The 22934-nt window shown below is 40.7% G+C and overlaps 2 protein-coding genes across 2 annotated transcripts in view; one reads left to right on the top strand and one right to left on the bottom strand.

Moving 5' to 3' along the window:
- Positions 1-431: 431 nt before the first annotated feature.
- Positions 432-2219, bottom strand: LOC129766811 (uncharacterized). Its single transcript, XM_055767408.1, has one exon. It carries the CDS (start codon positions 2217-2219, stop codon positions 432-434), a length of 1788 nt encoding a protein of 595 aa, XP_055623383.1.
- A 10402-nt stretch (positions 2220-12621) lies between these two features.
- The window catches only part of LOC129765493 (uncharacterized), a 79254-nt gene continuing 68941 nt past the window's right edge, over positions 12622-22934 (top strand). Inside the window, exon 1 of the mRNA XM_055765865.1 lies at positions 12622-13397. The gene's annotated coding sequence lies outside the window, so the exon portion shown is untranslated. The remainder of the gene's footprint in view (positions 13398-22934) is intronic.

The following is a 22934-nucleotide window of genomic DNA, read 5'->3' as shown; positions in this document are numbered from 1 at the left end:
CACTTTACAATTCATAAGATTTCCATGAGCAATGCATAAGCGATGAATTCAATTGTTGATCTGTGTTATTGTTTTTTTTACGTTTCCTTCTACTCACCCAGTGACGTATTGGTCTACCCGTCACTGAAAGTACGTGTTGGCCAAAGTCTGATCTAATTGGAAGGTGCGTTCAGGCAAGTGTTGCCAACACTCCCCCCAGGGTACACCAACTCCTCGTTGGTTTACTCTCCGTCGCACCGGACGTCCAACACTGCCAGCTTCGTCGCTGGACGGTCGTATACACCACTCGCTGTCCTCACTGTTGCGGACCGGACTTGTCCATCCTTAGTGTTGATAACTGACCTTAGTGTTGATAACATTCCCTTTCGGCCAGCTGTTCCGTGGCATGCTAGAGTCAGCGATGACAACTATGTCACCCACGGCAATCGGCGTTACCCGACGGAACCACTTGGTTCGCCGAGTGATATCTGACAGATAGTCTGGATTTCACTACTGTCGTCGAGGATAGTAAGCGGTTTTGAACCGTTGGACGAACCGAGCAAGAAGTGATTCGGTGTCAGTGCCGGAGCCGAATCTTCATCTATTGGAACGTGTGTCAATGGACGCGAGTTCACGATGTTCTCTACTTCTGCTAATAGGTTGCGGAGAACTTCGTCGGATGACCTTTTCGAGGAGCAAACTACCATTAAGTTACTTTTTACGGTGCGGATAAGCCGCTCCCAGCAACCGCCCATGTGCGGAGACAATGGTGGATTAAACACCCATTCGATGCCACTACTAGCGAACTCCTTCATCAGTTCATGTTGATTAATAGCATCTTCAATCTGCTTCAGTTCTCGATTTGCACCCACGAAATTCGTGCCACGGTCGCTGTATATATTCAGAGGAGTTCCACGACGGGCAATGAAATTGCGGATCGCCATTATGCACGAGCTTGTGCTTAGCGAATACACAACCTCGATGTGGATCGCTCGGACAGTCAGGCAGGTAGCTAACATTCCCCATCGCTTTTCAATTCTCCTCCCGACGATGACCTCAATCGGCCCAAAATAGTCCAATCCCACATGCGTGAACGGTTGTGAAAAGGCGGCGAGGCGGGCGGGTGGAAGGTCCGCCATGTACGGTGGGCTAGGCATTGCATGCTGGTTCTTGCACTGCTGGCAAGTTTTCCTCACTTTCTCGTAACAAGCGCGTAAATGAGCGATACGGTACTTCTGCCGTATTTCATTGATAACGGTTTCGTGGTTTTGGTGGTGATATTTGTGATGATAGTGTGCTACAATCAAGGTGGTGGTGTGGTGGTTGCGGTGTAATATAATCGGTTGTTTCGCGTCTTCAGTGGCGTAATGGCAAGCGGCAATACGCGTGCGCATGCGCATGACCCCGTGTTCGTCCAGCCATGGTGTTAATTGGTAGAGCGAACTTGTTTTCGCAACAGTTCTTGTGATTGGAGCCGAATCACAGGTCTTCAGGAGAACCGCAATTTCTTCGAGATACATTTCCAATTGTGCGATCCGTATTAGCGAACACTCGGCGTTGTGAAGGTCATTTACTGTGAGTGGCCCCGTCTGGATTGACGTCTTAGCGTGTTTCAGGCGACAGTTAGTCGCGAAGCGATGAATAAGTGCGGTAATTTTGACGAGTCTCCGCCAGCTTGAGTAGTTATTGACATCGATGGCGGGATCCGACGCCGTGTGAACAGTCAGAAAGGACGGACGCAGTTCGTTTTTAGTTGGACCACTGAGGGTTGGCATTGGAGGCCAATCTTCTTCGGTTCGCCAGAGGAAGTCAGCTCCTTTGAACCACCAATGGTTGGAAGACATATCTGGCAAGTTGCTCCTCTTAGTGGCATCATCGGCACAGTTTAGCTTGCTTGGCACCCACCTCCATTGGCCTGGTTCCGAAATGTCGATGATCTCTCTGATTCGATGGCCCACGTATTGGCTGTAGCGGCGATGATCAGAATTGATCCAGCATAGGACGTCTCTGGAATCCGACCAGTACATCTTCTTGCAGATTTGGATGGACAGTGACTCTTCGATGGTGCGAGCTAAGCGAGCGCCAAGGACTGCAGCAGCCAGTTCCATTCTTGGGATTGACGTGAACTTTAGTGGTGCGACTCTTGATTTAGCAGCGACGATAGAGCAGATGATGGTTCCGGATTTAATGGACCGCAAATAGCAGACGGCGGCCATTCCATTCTCACTGGCATCTACCATCGTATGTAGCTGTATATCGTCGGCCTTCTCCGCAGGATATTCGGAGTTGTAGCATCGAGGTACTCGAAGTTGTTCGACCCGAGGTAGAACTTGCTACCACAGTTGCCATTTTCCGTAAGCATCGTCGTCGATTTCGTCGTCCCACTGCACACCGGACCGTCAGATTTGTTGTAGCAGAATTTTCAGGAACGACAGAACGTGGGAGATTAAACCAAGCGGATCGAAGATGGTCATCAGGACATGCAACACTTCCCGCTTTGTGGGTCTTCGCTGCCCTCCTAGCAGAGCCGAATCGTAGCGGCCCCATAACACCTTGTATGTGAAAACGTCATCAATCGTGTTCCACCACATGCCTAACACTTTCTCTGTGGCCAACTCTGGAGATATATCCAGGGATTTCTCTGTCGACTCCCTGTAACGCTGCTAGTACCTTCCTCGAGTTGCTAACCCACTTTCGGATTTCAAAGCCACCCTGTTTATGCACATACTTAACGTCCTTCGCTAATTCAATGGCCTGCTCTTCTGTGTCTACACTAATGAGCATGTCATCGACATAATGTGACTTGATAACAGCTTCACAGGCATCTGGGTACTTATCCGCAAATCTTTCTGCATTGGTGTTCTTCACGAATTGAACTGTGCTTGGAGAGCAGCATGCTCCAAAGGTCATCACCTGCATCACGTACACTATTAACCAGTCTTCCGTGATTCACATTGAACACTGGGTACGAGACGAACAGTGTTCTCCCTACTCTCGCAGTTTTATGTTTGCAGACAAACATTATTTTTTGTACCCGTTGTTTAAGAATGTGTCATGTTTGTTTCCCATGATGTTCAAACATGATGTTCAGTTTCTCTCGCATTTTCATCCCAAGCAACAGCAGTGTGTAGAGTAAAAGAAGCGAATTAGACAGCACACCACCACCACTCAACACACGGTGTGTTGGTGCGTTGATATGAAAAGGGAAGGGAAACATTTATCATGACAATGGGTGCTTCATCTAAAATTTTGGGCAAATAAAATACACCTCTTTAACTGTTCTAAACAACATAAGTGTCAATTGATATCAGAGTTCTTCACAATTGATATCATTATTCAGTCCACGCATCAATTTATAAATTGAATTTATGTAACATCGGCTATTATCAGCTTTTTGAACAAGTACTAAAATTGAATAAAGCGTGGCGGAGATGTTTAGTTACTCACATCAAAATACCAAGAATTGGTGTGAACTTTCCTGAAACTGCATCTAAAACATATTTTTGGGTATTTAACTATTTAGCCAGTATTTGTATGACGTCGCTCCGCTGCGCACTCGGTTCCGTAGACTTCAATTGGCAACATACACTATATACATATTTCTATTCCCTTGTAATAAATTAAAAAAACAACTTGTTGAACGACTCTCGTTTTACTTTTTTACTATATCAACAAACTTGAAGGAGGTTTCAGAATATATATATATATATATATATATATATATATATATATATATATATATATATATATATATATATATATATATATATATATAATAATAATAATATAATATAATAAATTTAAATTACCCAAATCAGTGATTTCAAATTAATACTGTTAAGATAAAATCAATTATGCTGCGCTAAACTGAAAAAAAGCTTCTTACTATACTGCACAAAAAGGCATAACAGTCCCATTTACATTTTACCAAAAATGAGTTCTCTTTGCATCCATTTTTCCATCCTGCATTCATTCCAAGCAAACGCTTCCAAACCATTTTAGAAAAATGCATCCCCAGAAAATTCGTTCCCCCTGAAAATGAGGGTTAAACGCAAATTTAAATGTGCATGATAAATCACATTTTGTTCAGAAAATATGAAAAATACCAAAACTAGTTTCATAATGAAATAATATTTTGGAGTTTGCAATTGGTTTCAACTGATTTTATGCGTTTGATGCATAAATTTTTCAGAAACATTACCCTGCAAAATGATTTTTTTGGAATTGGTTTTTTGAACGCCCTAATCAAACTTTCATAAAAATATCAACATGCATCTAAAACTATTTTTTGGATAATTATTTATTTATTTGGCCAGCATTTGTACGACGTCGCCCGCTGTGCAGTAGCTTCCCCAGACTTCAATTGGCAACATGCACGCAAAAAAATCTCATAGAAACTTCTTTCTATTCAGAGAATGTTTTCTTTGCACGAAACCAAGGATTATATAATCAGACTTGCAAAATGTGCATGAACTCATAGCCTCTTAGTTCATGCAATTTTTGTAATGCGAACTAAATTTCAAGTTCGTTTCTGTGAAAAAGTATTCTACGAAGAAATATTTTAGGATGAATAATTTCTTTCCGTGCGTGAAAAGAAACGAAACGAAAGCAATGAATACTGCGACATCGGGTGATATGTTTGTACATGATGTTCGTGAATTATGAACATCGTGTTTGTTTACAATGTTTATGTTTGTGTATCATTGTTCGCGTTTGGGATAGACATTCAACACTAGCGAAAATCATGTTTGAATTCAAACAAAGACATGTAATTTTCACATCGGGTGGACATGTGTAAGTGTTTGTCGGAAGACTGTTAATAACTATTTTTGTCCCGAACGGATTTTGACGATTTAATTACCAAACGAATTCTAAATTCACTAAGATTTGTTTTCTATGCTATATATTACAATCCCCTGGTGTGTAAACGGTTTAAATTGATGAAAACTAGAAGCATTCCTATATTCCCATACGTTTGTTCTGCTCATTTGGGAGCTTCCCTACCCATGCCGTCAATAACGAGCAACTTATCGGCGATCAACGAAGAAGAATGATTTAAAGTCTCCGTGAACAAAGAAAAAAAGAAAAAGAAGAATGAAGGGGAATATTTTCTTAGAGCATAAATATTGAATCTTGCTGAGACAAACTTCATCATTCCTTGTATGGACACCGACTGAAAAACATCGTTGCTGGACGAGCTGAACAACGAGCGATCGAGTGCCTTTCTCAAGGCAATTAGGGTTGAGGTGTAGAGTAAAATTTTCCAAGGGCCTTTTTCAAGGCTAGAGACGAATCAACTAAAAAGTTTAAAGTCTCTTTAATTAAAAACCAAACCGAACCGACAAACTTTCAGTATCGTTCTAGATACGAAACAATGAACATCGCTTGTTCTTCCTTGTTTTGCGTCATCACATGTATTCGTTTCGGATTGAGTTGTGGACGTGACCAAATTATTTACTCGCTGATGTCTCTTTCATTGCTATCATTAAATCAAACTGACACCATTCCATTTAGGTTCTGAACTACACAATTGTGTGAAGAATCATCTAACTAGGCTATCAGCGGCTCACCAAGAAAATAATTGTTCAGGAATATTGTGTGTGATTTGGTTTCGCATGACAGTAGCAAAACTATCTACGCCAAAGATGACAGTTAAGCTAATCGAGACCGGAAATATTGATAGAAAGGGCTTCTGTTAAGAAGAGTGCAAAGCGGAGATAGGTGTGTGTATATTCAGTTGCTTCATGCCTGCTCCTTCTAGTATCTGCTCCCGTGTGCATCGCAACTAACGCCTAATTTTATGATGCTATGATGGGCGATTGTTTGGTGGTGCCAATTATGAAGCAGTGATAATAAATATGAAGAAGGAGGGGAGATAGCGGAAGGGGAATATTTGCGCTAGGGCATGAATAATGGATCATTGCCGAGTCAAATACTCCGACATTCCGACGTTCGAAGCAGTCGCTTGTTTTCCGTCATCATACGGGCTCCATTAGTGCATTTGACATTGCATCAATACATCGAACTGACGCTATGGCGAAGCAGGTATTAAGGTTGTGCGCCACATAATTATTTGAGGAACATAATTTATTTCGTTTATTTAGTCACAAAGAAAGTAAATGTCGTTGGGGAATTTCGTATGTGATTGGGTTTCGCTTGCCAGTAGCAAAACTTTCTCCACTAAGGATAACAGCTGCGCTTTTCTCGAGTAATATTAACAGAAGCGTGTTTATATTCTTAATCACTTCAAGCCACCAATGTATGGCTCTGTATGTATGCTATGTTGAACACTTGTTTGGTGCTGATTGGTTTTCCTTGTACGAACGATGTCTAGAGGTGCGATTCCACTGAGAAAATACTGAATAACATGTAGCATGATATTTGATACATGCATGTATTGCCATTAGTGCTCCCTTGGCCGAGTGGTTAGCGTCATAACTAACATGCCGGGTGTTCGGGTTCGATTCCCGTTCTGGTCGGGGGAATTTTTCGTCAAAGAAATTTCCTCCGACTTGCACTGTGATCACGCGTATTCTAGAGCTTGCCACTCAGAATGCATTCAAGGCGTGTTATTTGGCATAGAAATCTCAACTAAGTACTAATAAAAATGACGCAAGTAATACTACGTTGAGACGGCGAAGTTCCTCTAGGAACGTTAGTGCCATTAAAGAAGAAGAAGAAGATGTATTGCCATTGTTGTTGTTTCCATTCGGTGCCAAAGAAAGATTGATGTAGTTATGAGATGTTGAATAAAGGTGTTGTTGCAGCAAGTATATAATCGCCTGTAGCCGAAGGTATGTCAATTTAGAAAAAGGCTACCGGAATAGCGTTCGAAGTAAATTTTCAATGCATTGACATGAAAAAAAGTGCGAATGTGATCAGCTACGAGGGTAAGAATGAATCATCAATCTATTAACGTCAACTGATTCTACAATAAAAACCATCTCAGGGTGACCAAACAATTCTACTAAACAGTGATTTCTAAAATTTCGCAGCATTCTGAAATAATAGCCGAAGTTAATAACAGGGTCGAAACGGTTGAACGGTTGAACGTTGAACGAAATAACAACGTAGAACTACGTCAACAATGTGGTCGTGTCTTGGTCACAACCTCCTGTAATTTTTCATTGATAAAACACTTCCTGAAAATAGCATTTTCAAATGGATACGGTAGGCAATCAAAGATAAATACAAATACTAACGACACGATTTGAAAAATAGCTATGGTAGTGCATGCAATGTCGCTCGAAACTCTGCCATCTTCATTACCTTTTTTCCAGGACATTGACGTTATACAGGGTGGGCCATTTAAAGTGGAAGCATCTGGCAACCCCATAACTTTTGACAGAGATGTCAGATTAACAAATGTCATACCGCGTTGGAAGCGTCATTTCAGTACAATTTTAACCATGGAACAATACACACCTAAACAACGCGCTGAAATTGTTCAGCTGTACATTCAAAATAACTTCTCAATTGTGTTAACTAAACGTGCGTGGAAAAATAAAAATAAAGTTAAAACATCGCCTGGAGACAACACTATACGTCGATTATATGCCAAATTTATATCGTCTGGTAGTGTTGGTAATGCCAGTCATCTGTCCAGACAACGACCAAGACGTTTCGACGAGAATATTGATGCCGTTCGAGCCAGTGTTGCAGAGACTCCATCGACATCAGGTCGCCATCGTTCGCAAGAGTTAGGCTTTTTTTTTATTGCCATTTGTTCGTGAAAATGAATTGGACAATTACTGGTTCCAACAGGACGGCGCTACATGCCATACAGCGGCTGCCACGACCAAATTATTGCGCGAAATGTTCCCCGGAAGATTAATATCGAAAAACGGCGATTATGACTGGCCACCGAGATCACCTGATTTGACGCCTCCTGACTTTTTTTGACGTAGGACTACGTCTTTCATTTCTATACCGGGGTGTAAAATCAAAGTTTCGAAAACGAAAGCGTTACGCCGGAGACCGAGATTTTGAGCGTTAATAGCTCCTAAACAACTGAACGAAATGGTATGATAAACACTTCATTCGATAGATAAAATGTCTACGCGTTCTATACATGTTACTTTCTGATCCAAAAACTTGTTTCAATAGTCTTAAAATTGCTTTCAAAACAGGCTATTGAAATCACCAATCGGTATATAAGCGAGCGCCGCTCGGAAATCCACTCAGTTCTAATTGAACAGCGATTGGAGCATGTTGTCGCTGTTGTGGTGAAGCTCTTCGTTTATCATGAAAGCGCGAATGAACGGTGTCACCAAGAGCCTGTTTGTGCACCTTAGGCCAGAAGGGAATCCATCAGGAGGAGAGTGATGCCACAAACTCTTCCCCGGGAGGATCTCGAAGCAGCCGCTACACACACACACACACACACACATACACGCGCGGAATTCTTTCCGTTTGGATGCCATTCAGCATCGAGAAAGATCCGGAAAATAATTTGCCAGTTCCTCTGGGAATTTTCAAAATATAATCATGTGAAAGAGTTTAATTGAATGTTTTCTATCCATGTAACACTGTGATCAAATACATTTGGTTTTGTGGTTTTTCAATCAATCGCAATTAACAGGATAGCTTCAGAAGATTATTCTTCCCCATCAGTAGGATATTTCCGTATCCAATATTGTATGCGCCCGCAATCGATTATTGCTCAGTCGCCGAAAGTTCCGAGCTCAGAGAGTTCATTCCCCTCTAGTTTGCCTTCCAAATTGCCATCGTAAACCACACCTTCTCTCGATTCAATCACACACAAAAAGCATACTTAAGCGATATTCTGGTGGTGAGACACATTCATTTTTCGTGAGGACATCGACAAGACAACATCGTTGCCTAACGTGCTGGAGGAGGTGGACGGCGAAGGATCGACACATACACGCGCAGAACTCTTTCCGTTAGGATGCCATTCAGCATCGAGAAAGTTCCGGAAAGATGTAATCATTGCTGGAAAATAATCTGCCAGTTCCTTTGGGAATTTTCAAAATATATTCATGTGAAAGAGTTTAATTGAATGTTTTCTATCCATGTAACACTGTGACCAAATATGTTTCAATCAAGTGCTATTAACAGGTGGTTATCGAGTTGGCATTAACCACTGGTGGGCTTCCAGTATCGAGGAAAATGTGGAAATATCTAATCGTTACTGAAAATAATCTGCCAGTTCCTCTGGGAATTTTCAAAATATATTCATGTGAAAGAGTTTAATTGAATGTTTTCTATCCATGTTACACTGTGACCAAATATGTTTCAATCAAGTGCTATTAACAGGTGGTTATCGAGTTGGCATTAACCACTGGTGGGCTTCCAGTATCGAGGAAAATGTGGAAATATCTAATCGTTGCTGAAAATAATCTGCCAGTTCCTCTGGGAATTTTCAAAATATATTCATGTTAAAGAGTTTATTTGAATGTTTTCTTTCCATGTAACACTGTGATCAAATACATTTGGTTTTGTGGTTTTTCAATCAATCGCAATTAACAGGATAGCTTCAGAAGATTATTCTTCCCCATCAGTAGGATATTTCCGTATCCAATATTGTATGCACCCGCAATCGATTATTGCTCAGTCGCCGAAAGTTCCGAGCTCAGAGAGTTCATTCCCCTCTAGTTTGCCTTCCAAATTGCCGTCGTAAACCACACCTTCTCTCGATTCAATCACACACAAAAAGCATACTTAAGCGATATTCTGGTGGTGAGACACATTCATTTTTCGTGAGGACATCGACAAGACAACATCGTTGCCTAACGTGCTGGAGGAGGTGGACGGCGAAGGATCGACACATACACGCGCAGAACTCTTTCCGTTAGGATGCCATTCAGCATCGAGAAAGTTCCGGAAAGATGTAATCATTGCTGGAAAATAATCTGCCAGTTCCTTTGGGAATTTTCAAAATATATTCATGTGAAAGAGTTTAATTGAATGTTTTCTATCCATGTAACACTGTGACCAAATATGTTTCAATCAAGTGCTATTAACAGGTGGTTATCGAGTTGGCATTAACCACTGGTGGGCTTCCAGTATCGAGGAAAATGTGGAAATATCTAATCGTTACTGAAAATAATCTGCCAGTTCCTTTGGGAATTTTCAAAATATAATCATGTGAAAGAGTTTAATTGAATGTTTTCTATCCATGTTACACTGTGACCAAATATGTTTCAATCAAGTGCTATTAACAGGTGGTTATCGAGTTGGCATTAACCACTGGTGGGCTTCCAGTATCGAGGAAAATGTGGAAATATCTAATCGTTGCTGAAAATAATCTGCCAGTTCCTCTGGGAATTTTCAAAATATATTCATGTTAAAGAGTTTATTTGAATGTTTTCTTTCCATGTAACACTGTGATCAAATACATTTGGTTTTGTGGTTTTTCAATCAATCGCAATTAACAGGATAGCTTCGGAAGATTATTCTTCCCCATCAGTAGGATATTTCCGTATCCAATATTGTATGCGCCCGCAATCGATTATTGCTCAGTCGCCGAAAGTTCCGAGCTCAGAGAGTTCATTCCCCTCTAGTTTGCCTTCCAAATTGCCATCGTAAACCACACCTTCTCTCGATTCAATCACACACAAAAAGCATACTTAAGCGATATTCTGGTGGTGAGACACATTCATTTTTCGTGAGGACATCGACAAGACAACATCGTTGCCTAACGTGCTGGAGGAGGTGGACGGCGAAGGATCGACACATACACGCGCAGAACTCTTTCCGTTAGGATGCCATTCAGCATCGAGAAAGTTCCGGAAAGATCTAATCATTGCTGGAAAATAATCTGCCAGTTCCTTTGGGAATTTTCAAAATATATTCATGTGAAAGAGTTTAATTGAATGTTTTCTATCCATGTAACACTGTGACCAAATATGTTTCAATCAAGTGCTATTAACAGGTGGTTATCGAGTTGGCATTAACCACTGGTGGGCTTCCAGTATCGAGGAAAATGTGGAAATATCTAATCGTTACTGAAAATAATCTGCCAGTTCCTCTGGGAATTTTCAAAATATATTCATGTGAAAGAGTTTAATTGAATGTTTTCTATCCATGTAACACTGTGACCAAATACATTTGGTTTTGTGGTTTTTCAATCAATCGCAATTAACAGGATAGCTTCAGAAGATTATTCTTCCCCATCAGTAGGATATTTCCGTATCCAATATTGTATGCGTCCGCAATCGATTATTGCTCAGTCGCCGAAAGTTCCGAGCTCAGAGAGTTCATTCCCCTCTAGTTTGCCTTCCAAATTGCCATCGTAAACCACACCTTCTCTCGATTCAATCACACACAAAAAGCATACTTAAGCGATATTCTGGTGGTGAGACACATTCATTTTTCGTGAGGACATCGACAAGACAACATCGTTGCCTAACGTGCTGGAGGAGGTGGACGACGAAGGATCGACACATACACGCGCAGAACTCTTTCCGTTAGGATGCCATTCAGCATCGAGAAAGTTCCGGAAAGATCTAATCATTGCTGGAAAATAATCTGCCAGTTCCTTTGGGAATTTTCAAAATATATTCATGTGAAAGAGTTTAATTGAATGTTTTCTATCCATGTAACACTGTGACCAAATATGTTTCAATCAAGTGCTATTAACAGGTGGTTATCGAGTTGGTATTAACCACTGGTGGGCTTCCAGTATCGAGGAAAATGTGGAAATAACTAATCGTTACTGAAAATAATCTGCCAATCTCTGGGAATTTTCAAAATATATTCATGTGAAAGAGTTTAATTGAATGTTTTCTATCCATAAAATATCCATATAATACATTTGGGTTTGTGATTTGTCAATCAAGTACAGTTAGCAGGTTAGCTTCTGAAGATTATTCTTCAGAACAAGGTTTTTCGTATCCTATATTGGATGCATAAAACCTTGTGCCTCCAACGTAACGCTCTCGTTTTCGAAGTCTCCCAAATATTTATTTATTCATTCATTCAGAATGGATTTAGATTCAACTTCAAACAAATGATCTCTAAATCAACGATAGTGCTACGTCACCCTTGCGGTTATACCATAGATATAACCCACTTCCTGTTTTTTTTATGGGGATATTTAAAATCCAAGAACCCTGGCTGCGCTGAAAGACAATATCCGACAAGAAATTGCTGCCATATCGGCCGAAACATTGGGCAAAGTGATGGAAAATGCCGAAAAAAGGGCACATTTTGCGGTCAAGGCCAGAGGCGGTCATTTACGAGATATCATAATCAAAAAGTAGTTAGAACAAATCTCCTTGGACCAAAATAAATGAATTTCAAAGAAAAAATTTTAAAATTCCACTTCTTTACTTTGCTATTGCAAAAACAAATCCTTCCACTTTAAGTGGCCCACCCTGTAGTTATTTAAAAAAATACAAACATAATCATACCACAGGATAATACAACATAACACAATTTACTTCAGCAACACGTTTCCAATTCACCAAACGAAGCTCTAATCATCCGAATGAAAAAAAAACGCTAGTCAATATTCCTAAATCACATCACGTTTTACCGGTCGGTTGGTCTCACATTTGCAGTGTCACACTGCGCAGTACTAGAATATCGGCACACGACACAGATCATGCATCTCGCGCGGGCTCTCTCTCTCTCTCTGTGTTTTCACTATATCCTCGTTTGTTCAGTCGATTACCGGCTGTCAACGCGTGAAGACGACGTGCGGTCCTTGAAGAGTTTTCCTTGCTCGGAGCCGCTTTTTCCTACGCAGGATTGTGTTGTGCAACGGTTTTTTTTTGCCCTTATTCATCCCGATGTTTTCGGGAGGTTAAAGAATGTAAATGATCACAAATGACCAGCCGTATTGTGGAAAAGTGAAGCTGGTGACAACCGTTGTGTGAAACCTATTTGGGGGTGGTCACAGTCGAGAGTGGTGGGAGGGATAACAACATCCGCCCTCGCTAGGCCTGCTGCCTTTGAATTCATTGGATGGTAATCGGTGGTGTCTTTTGTGGAGCATAGTTCTCGTAGTTATGTGGATATATGGCGCCTTTGGAAGAAGCATCGCGTGATACTACATATTTCGGAATGGGAGTGAGATAGTAGAAGGATGGAAAGTGGCTCGTTATTTTTTGAAAAATGTCAACAGGGGAGAGATTCTACATAAGTTACTCCTAATTTGAGGATAAGAAGAAGAAATTTGATAGATTTCTACATGACAGCGTCTCGTATCTGGAAAGGATTGTGAGGATAACCTTTGGGGTGTTCTGATTCGAATTCAGATTAGATTGATATTTTTTCGGGATTATTATTCTCTGTTCGGAAGAAATACCCTTTCGAGAGTGAAAAGTTCAATCAAATGATAGTGATGTATCGAAGGTGGCAGCTTCCACCAAAAATTGGATAACACGATATAACGTGACTGGGGAATTTTTGAATTGGCCATGTTATTTACGAACATATTCTGAGAAACCAAGGTTAGTATTTCAAAAAGACATATCTCGACTCTCATTTCAACCCTATTTTATTGTATTAGGTATTGAAAATTTTATAAATAACTATATATTGTTATCACCAATATATTATTGAGGAGTACATATTTATTATATATTGCAAACAAAAACTCGTAAATTCATTAAAAAACGACTGAGCAATAAACACTCAAAATTGGACAATCTTCCTTAAGCCACCAATGATTTTTAATATTTACAACGACAAAACACATCTTCTCTCAAAAATAAGGTAAAGACGTTTTCGCCCCGGCTCACAGCTTAATGAGTCTCACTCTTTTGTAGGTGGTTGTCCCTCAATGTATCAGAAATAGATCAAAGATGGTGCAATAACAATCGACGTACCATATATAACGAAAACGACGATGTCTCATGTGTGAGCTTTAGACTTTTTATCTGATACGACAGACACAGAAAAGTGTACGTTAACTTAATCTTTTTGACTTGTCAGTGACATGTCATTTATATAGTTGAGTGGCTGGCATTTTATTTCAAAACTCGGTTGAATACTATATCGATGTTATTGAAAGAGGCTTTGAAAATGGTCGAAAAAACTTTTCGTACAACATGATGTTAGTTTGTTTTATAACTTTTTAAGGACATCATCGCGACTGTAAAACATATTGATAGAAATTCCACGCCAAATTAGCCGAAAGCAGTCAATTTCAACCAGACTCCCTCCAAATTCTGTTCAATCTTGTACATAAGATATCAGCTATTCAATAGAACCATTTTCATTGTCATATAGTCAAATGCAACTGACTTTTATAAGGATGTATTTTTCAAAAAATTGTCACTCAAGATCCAGCTATCTGATTAAAATGTAGTGTGCGACTAAATTATTGGAAAGTCAGACGTTTAGACGGTTTAAACGTTGTCAGTTACTCGATTGCGAGTAAACGTCAAACGATCCGAAGAATTACGAGCGCATCCATACCAGGAAATTTGACATTTGATTTGCATGTATGGGGCTAGTCGCCCGTTTTAAAAACCGAAAAAAATTTTTGAGGCAAATGTCAAATTTCGTGGTATGGATGCGTTTGGAATTCTTCGGATCGTTTGACGATTACTCGCAATCGAGTAACTGACAACGTTTAAATCCGGCTTAAATGGCTGCACTCTGTCCAATTTCTATAAGACCACCCTAATTATATTTCGTTGCAACACAAATAGTTAGAATTTCAACAAGATACATTCATACATTGTAGAATGCTTAGAATAAAGTATACTTAACGTCAATTTCATTCAAAAGTGTTGTTTGTTTATTTATTAGGCAGCTGTCCAGTTTCTATAATACCATTTAAGAATTCTATAATACCATCTAAGAATTCATAATTCAATGAAAAATTTAAAACGATCGACTGATTTACATGTCAATAATTGGTAACCTTGCCATTTCGGCTAATAACCTCGAAAATTCGTGTTGGCATACTATTTACCAAATTCTACAGAACGGATTTCTCGATATTTTCCCATTTCTCCGAAATTGCGACCCTGAGCTCTTCAATCGTGGTGTAACGCTTTACTTCAGTGTAGATTCTGCGTACAAGGATCCCTCTAAGGTTTTTAACAGGATTCAAGCCTGGAGAGCGAGCCGGCCAGTCTAAGAAATTAGTTTGTAGTCCTTAATCCATTGCTTAGTTTCCTTGCTGGTATGAATAGTAGCATTGTTTTGCTGGAATGTGAATTTTTTCGGACGATATCCAAGCAAAAACGGTAGAGGAGAGGATTCCAGAGCATGTATGTAATTCTTGAATCCTGGAAAGCTATCTTGAGCTTTCCGGTTGCAGAGAATCCCGCTCAAACCATGCACGAGCCTCCACCAAAATTCCTGGTTGAAAAATAATGTTCCTTCTTCCGTAAAACACGCCAATGCCCTTTGAAACCATCAGGACCATCCAAATTGAACTTTTTTTCGTCAGTGAAGATAACCTATACATTGAAGAACTTTTCGTTATGGTCAGAGACAGCGTTGCCAATGTTCCAGTTTAAACTGGGTTCTTCCAGTTTTTTTTTCTCGATCCAGTCATCCAGTTGAACCCTAAAATCTTCCAGTTTTCTGGAATATCGTCCAGTTTTATCCAGTTTTTTATATGTGTGCCCTAGTTTTATCCATTTTATATAAAATAAATTTACAATGATAAATATTATCTGTCCCTCCCTCTTCCTATTCCTAATGTAATTTTATTTTCTGACATTTATCATTCGACCTTGGATCGATCTCTGGCGAGGTTGTAATTCTTTCCATTTTGTTCAATCCGTCGGTGTTTTGTCGAAAATTCCAAAACTTGATGGGATCGTCCAATCCGACGAGCAATTTCTCTGATACCAACATTTTTCTTCTCTCTCCGTGAGAACTTTTCCCTTCGGAATTTTCCAGATTTATAGATCAAAATAACGGAAAATGTAACTGGTCTTATAGAAACTTGACACTTGAAAAATACAAAAACATTCGTTTACGCTCAGCGCTTGCACACACACATATTGAAATCATGCAGTGTGAGGTAGTCTGGTGACTACCTACACACTAGAATATAGATTGAAGCATTGTTTGTTTACAATGACACAAAGCAGCAAGATCGTCTTATAGAAGTTGGACAGAGTGCACTGTGTAATGTATTGTATACTATGAAGGTGTAAGTGACATGTTCGATTTTCTCTTCACCGACTTTCCCTTTTGGACATAACTTAGCTGCAAACGCATTCCCAGCTTATTTACCAATGTGGACTATCGGTCAGTACCACAATAATCGGTTTCTATAGCAAAATCAAATTGGAACGTTTTTGCAGCTGAGTTATTCACGAAAGAAAAAGTTGTGAAAGAAAAATCGATTAAATCACTTACACCCCTTTCATTCTGAGCCCCTCATATGTAATGGAACAGAAGGAATGCTCTTAGGCCTAAATGGCTACTGTGTAATTTACAATCTATAGAATACGATAAAATCATGCAACATGTACACGATTGAACCCGGCTTTGTTACAGCTAAAATGCCAATGAGCCCAAATAAACAAACAAATGAGATAAAAAAATTAAACGAACACGGAGCGTCGTAGAACAAATAGTGACGATAGGGCCCGAACGACTCTTGATTTATGTTGGTAGAGAAACTGCTGGAAGAAGCAAAAATTCTCTTCTAATTGAATGCGAAGTAGGATGTCTTCATAGTTCCCCGATTATCCTCAGTTTAATGTGACTTTGCCGAGCCATGCTCATAACATTAGAAAGTCGTGAGAATATTTCGAAGAGAGTTTAGCAATACTCTCTTGTCCCCTGAACGTAGACTGTAAGCTGTATATTTGGTTCAGTAGCATATGAGATTCACGTGCCTGTTTGTCGTTGAATCATTCAGATTCAGAACTTGTTACTGAATTTGAATGTAAATAATTTCCTAAATAATTTTAGAACAGGTCAACAAGGCGTTTCATCATATGTTTTGAATTTTAGTTTTTTTTGTAAATATAATGTAATGATTGGGTGAGGGATGCAACGTTCGATCTATTGCGAGATTCATTCTCACTTGATTTCTCGTATATTCAATTGAATAATTATCTTTTATGATATTTCATAACGCAACGTTCATACGTGGTATACTGAATTGATATGTAATAGGTCTAAAAATCGACCCCTATTAAAGGGTGTGTCACATCAAATTGCATCACGGAAAAAACGCTGTAGAAATTTAATTTTTAGGAATTATATCTTCAGCTTTCGCTTATAATCAGATAAGAGTGTATAGATCACGTTGGCCATGCTTCACTGTCAATTATTCGTAAATTTGGAAAAATGTCGTCGAACAAAAAAGAGCGTCGTGAATTAATCCTGTGCACTCATTTCGAGAATCCGGAGTTGTCACATCGGGACATCGGTAAGATGCTGGGCATCGTCCAATCCACGGTCAGCATAGTACTAAAACGATACTTCGAGAACCTAACCATCGACCGGAAGGTGAAGAACGGCAAAAATGGATGCTCCGTCAGTGAAAAAAATCACAAGCGCGTAGTTAAGCAGTTTAGACGTGATCCGAGAAGTTCGGTCCGGGATGTCGCCAATAAGCTGAATTTGTCAAGTTCATTCGTCCAGCGGACCAAGCAGCGGGAGGGCCTGCGTACATACAAGATTCAGAAGGTTCCTAACCGCGACGAAAGGCAAAACATGGTGGGGAAGACGCGAGCCCGGAAGCTGTACACCGAAATGCTGACGAAGCCGCATTGCCTGGTAATGGACGACGAAACCTACGTCAAAGCGGACTTTCGTCAGCTGCCGGGCCTGTTGTTCTTCTCCGCAGAGGACAAATTCAGCGTTCCGGAGGAGATTCGCAAGCAGAAACTATCCAAGTTTGCCAAAAAGTACATGGTGTGGCAAGCGATCTGCTCTTGCGGAAAGCGGAGCGCCCCCTTCGTGATGACCGGCACGGTAAACGGGCAGGTTTACCTTAAGGAGTGCCTACAGAAGCGCTTACTACCACTATTGAAGCAGCACGAGAGCCCGACCATCTTCTGGCCGGATCTCGCTTCGTGCCACTCTACAAAGGACGTGTTGGAGTGGTACGAAGCCAACGGGGTCACCTTCGTGCCAAAGGAAATTAACCCGCCCAACGCGCCGGAGCTTCGCCCAATAGAGAAATATTGGGCGATTATGAAGCAGGCCCTCCGGAAGAACCCAAAAGTTGTCAAATCGGAGGCGGACTTCAAGAGAAAATGGATTTCTGTTCAAAAAAAACTGCAACCTGACGTTGTACAGAACCTTATGGACGGGGTAAAGAGGAAGGTGCGAGCATACGGGCTTGGGCTCGAAGTATGAATAAAAAGAAAATGCCAAAAGTTGTTTAATAGTTTTTATTTTACTGTCTAAAATTTTCAAAAGGATCGGTCTACTGGGTGAATTTCTACAGCGTTTTTTCCGTGATGCAATTTGATGTGACACACCCTTTAATCACAAGTTCTTATTTGAAACTTTCAAGATACTCTATAAGTTGTGTTACGTGAGCCAACTTGTAATAAGAATGACTAATATTTTAGTAGAAAGTATTATTGTTGTAATTTGTATTAATAATTTTTAATAACACTATTTTGTGTCTATCTATTGTGGAGAAAATGATGTCTAGATAACAGATATTTTCCAGTGGTGAGAGTTTTGTTCGTTGGTTAAAACTGAATACGGAAGTTTGTTCCGTAACGGCTGCTGCCGCCTCCGCCACCACATTACATTATCGGGTCGTATTTTCTGTTGCTGCATAGTATAATTTGTGGATTGTTTCTTTGGAAAATTATATTTTTGGGAAAGTTGTAGATTGATACCGGAAAACTTCATAGATATTCAATAAGATTAGTATTTCAGTGTCGCTCTAGACAGCAAGCAATCAACAGTACATGTCAATGTTGAGAGTTAATTCGCCAATTTGCTCAAATTGACTTCTTATTTTTTTTTGCGAATCGTTCTGGCTCCTATGTGTTCTGGCTCAATAAGCCTATTGGACGGTAATTTTTCAAAAGAGAGTGATCTTTGTTTGGGAAAACAGTTCAGACTTATACATGAAAATAGATAAAAGTCAAGAAAACTAGGGCCTGTCTACTTTTTAAGCATCTGTTATTAAGAATGTCAATTCCTGGGTGTTCACTGTTCTTTAGCCTTTGGATGAAGGAAAAAATGTCCATGATCGAGATTCTCGTTGGGCTGTCCGGCGCCAGAATATTTTAGTGTCCAGCCCCAAAGACCTCCGCCTGGCCTCGACCAAGCGTTGCCAGGCAGGCATTTTGTTGTTCTTCACGCCGCTTCCATTCCATCTCGTCATTATATGTTTACCCGTCGAGTCGTGTACCGATTAGGAATTGCCCTCTAACTTGACACGCAACCCGTCACAGCTACTCTAGTGGGGTATGCACCAGTTAGAAGGTGCTCTCCGTGACGCTCGCTCCGTTAAAACGACCCTCGCGGTGAATCACCTTCTATTCGTGCACCATCGAGTCGTGCACCTATTAGGAATTGCACCTAACTTGACGCGCAATCCGTCACAGCCACCCTCGCGCGATTTCTTACCTGTCGACTCCATCACAGCTACTCCCATGGGATACCATCTATTACAACAGCCCTCACAGTTGTTCACCTTCCACCATCAGACGGAGTTTGCACGCTGGTTGGCCCTCCACTCCCGCTATAGCTCGGACATGATGTGTACGATTAGGCCGTTCAGTACATTCCAGGTGTCCTCGTCGCGACACATTGCCTCCACGATATTCCCAGCATGAAGGTTAGCCAGTCCCTCACGCCTTGCGGTGAATTTGGGACTTTCAAAAACGACGTGTTCCGAAGTTTCCTCCAAATCTCCACACTCTGAACAAAGAGGCGATCTTGCGTGTCCAATCCGGTGCTACCTCAAGCAACCGTGACCAGACAAAAACTGCGATAGGTAGAAATTTAAGTCTCCATCTTTCCTGTTCACCCAGCCCATTAGTGCCGGTATGAACCTGTGTGTGATTTCTACCCGTTGCACTGTCCTGCAGATAGTGACAATCAGCATTTCCGTCTTGTGGTGGGCCTCATGTCTATCGACTCGGTCGCCAACATTTCGACTCGTTCCAAGGATTCTCTTGCCATGAGGATAACGATGTCATCCGCGAGGCCAATGATCTCCACACCTCTAGGCAGATTCAGCTTTAGTATGTCATCGTACATACTTTTCCAAAGCGAAGGGCCAAGGATAGAGCCTTGCAGAATTCCCGCCGTAGTTTTAATCTGCGCCTGCGTATTTGTCTCGTACACCAGCATCCGGTTCTCGAAGTAGCTTCTCAGAATTCTGCACAGATAGTCTGGAACTCTCATCGTGTGGAGCGCAGTTGCGATGGCCTCCCAGATGGTACTATTGAACGCATTCTTAACGTCGATCGTCTCCATTTCCGAAATCCGAACTGACTATCTGACTGACGAGCTCTCTCCGTGCATTCCGTCAGCCTGTTGAGGATGACTCTCTCCAGAAGTTTCCCAAGAGTGTCCAGCAGGCATATGGGTCTATACGATACTCAGCGTCTTTTCTGGTTTTGGCAACAGTACTAGTTTTTGTACGTTCTATCGATCCGGAGAGTAGCATTCGTCTAGACACTTCTGCATTGCTGTCCTAAACATATCAGGGAATGCTAGGACTGTCGCTTGTAAAGATACATTAGGGATTCCATCTAGGTTAGGCGCTTTCTTCGTTTTGAGACGTTTTATAGCTGCAACTAGCTCATCGTTCGACACTTGTCTATGTTCAGTGTTATCTATAGGCTGATAGGCTGGTGGTCGCTTATACCTGGTTCCCCTTTTTCTTGGCATTGTTGTACCACACGCTTTTGCTAGCATTTCTGTCAGTTCATCCGCGTTCATGTTCAAGACGTCGCTCTCCACGCATATTGCTTCGACGAAAAGGTCCTTGTTATAGGTTCTTGTCTTCCACCTGCGCAGGCATGTCCTATTTATCCGTATTACTACGGAGTTTCGTTGGTCAATGGTACAACGGATGGCTTGATGGTCACTGTGAGCATACCCTCCACCTCATTTTCGTTACTGACGACGGACTGCAGAAGGTCAGATCGATGATGGATTCCCGACCATATCTGCGTACTAGTGGTGCCCTCGTTGCATAGGGCTACGTCCAACTTGGCCAGAGCTTCTAGTGAACTAATTCCTCTCGCGTTGGTGCATCTGCTTTCCCACTTTACTGTCCAAGCATTGAAATCCAGCATGTAGTGGAACTGGTCCATCGCCACTCCGGGAAGTTCGTAGCAACTGCAAATGAAAATTCCGTTTCCAGTTGTGGTGTAAGCTTTCGCAATGGGTATCGTGTATGTGGCAAGGTATGGTAAAGGTTTGCCGTCGCGAAAGGGTTAATGCGTGCTTATTTGCAAAGTGCTTCTTATTTTGCGCTCTCGTATTGCTCTCATATTACTTGTCGATTGAGTAAATGCTGCACCAGTATGGATGGATAGCACTTTTTTTTTTTATTTTGAGCTCATTTAATATTAGGAATGGGGATGTCATTTTTTTAATCATTTATTTTTACAGGCTCAGTTACATAAGTTTAAAGGAGCCAAACTCCTCACTGTATTGTTACAAGTATATATAAACATTTTTCCTTAATTCTAATGTTAGTGGTGTAGAAAACTAATTACTCGCGGTCTATTCGAGTTTAGAAGGGTGACATATTTTCTTTAGGAAAAGGAAGGGATATGAGGATATGTTGACAATGTTCACACTCACATTCGTCACACTCAATGCTTAAGCCTATCTTATATCTAATATGTATTTACATTTCACCTTATTCTATTGTTAGTAAGAAGATGTCAAAAGATGTGCTAAATATTTATTTTGGATGCACGCATCACTTGAACATCGATTACTTCCTTTGGGGGTACGTGAAGGACCGTTGCTATGTTAATAAGTCACAAAATTTGGAGGAACTTAAAGAAGAAATAACTCGGATTTTCAACAGCATCGGAGTCGTAATGTTAGAGTTGAGCATGAAGAATTTTGTTCACCGTTTAAAAGGCGTTATCGAAAAAAAGGTGGTCACATCGAAAATGTCCTAAAATAAGTTTTTAGTTAGTTAAGATAAATTTTCGTTTTTTTAAAATCGGTTCACTTTTGTAGAAGTTATTAAAATTTGTTGCGTGAGCGTTTAATCTGAAAGACCCTGTACATAAGATTTCCCAAATGTCCCGACTGAATTTTAACTATTCCTAATCTTCAGTTCCAATAAACACAATAGCAGCAGCATTTCGAATGCCAGGATTAGCCTAGCAGAATATTTGCTCTGCTAATCAGTAGCGATGCGATTCGAATAAAAAGATAAACGAAAAACGACAGCGATGTTGTCGTTTCGCCTGGGTCTGGAGATTCCAGTAAACTCAACAGTTCGCACAGTATGCTTTCTTAGCCGAAAACCGATAGAACCCGTAGTACCAAGCACACAAGTTAACCTCCAAGCGATTTCAGTTCGCCGCAAAACCACTTCGGAAGTAACGTAACAACAGTGCAAACAACAACGACAAGCTCATCCCCACCAACAACCTAGGTGAAGCGGCAAAAAATAATAATTACACTTGCTTTACATTTTTTCTGCGAAATTTTACAGCCAGACAAAAGGCTTGTTGTTCGGAAAATTTCATGAATTCATAATTAATTAAAGGAAGCGATTCGGCACATTTGCATAAAAAGTCTATGACATAAAATTCGATAATTATTTTTCAGCCGACAGCAAACGGACGTAGCTACTGTCAGAGGCTGCCCTAGCAGAGAAAGATAAGAACAGAAAGATTTTCTTCCATGTCTCCCTGCCACCCAAAGCCCCATTGCTGGGGGTGGTGAGATTGTGTGGTGAAACAATGACCAGCACTTAAAATAGGTCGACTCTATATTTTATCATTGAATGTTGTAAATAAAGTGTCTGCTGTCCGTTTTGTTTTGAGATCCTTTGCACCAGAGCCTGTATTATATTGTTTTCATTTTTCACAGCTATCGTTAGCTGC

Source organism: Toxorhynchites rutilus, chromosome 2 (assembly GCF_029784135.1).
Source record: "Toxorhynchites rutilus septentrionalis strain SRP chromosome 2, ASM2978413v1, whole genome shotgun sequence".
NCBI lineage: Eukaryota > Metazoa > Arthropoda > Insecta > Diptera > Culicidae > Toxorhynchites > Toxorhynchites rutilus.
Note: the sequence above shows the minus strand (reverse complement) of the source record. Positions and strands in the feature narration are given on the sequence as shown.

Bases quoted from the DNA above. Each gene is read 5' to 3' on its own strand.
- LOC129766811 (XM_055767408.1), bottom strand. From the start codon at position 2,219: ATGGTAGATGCCAGTGAGAATGGAATGGCCGCCGTCTGCTATTTGCGG.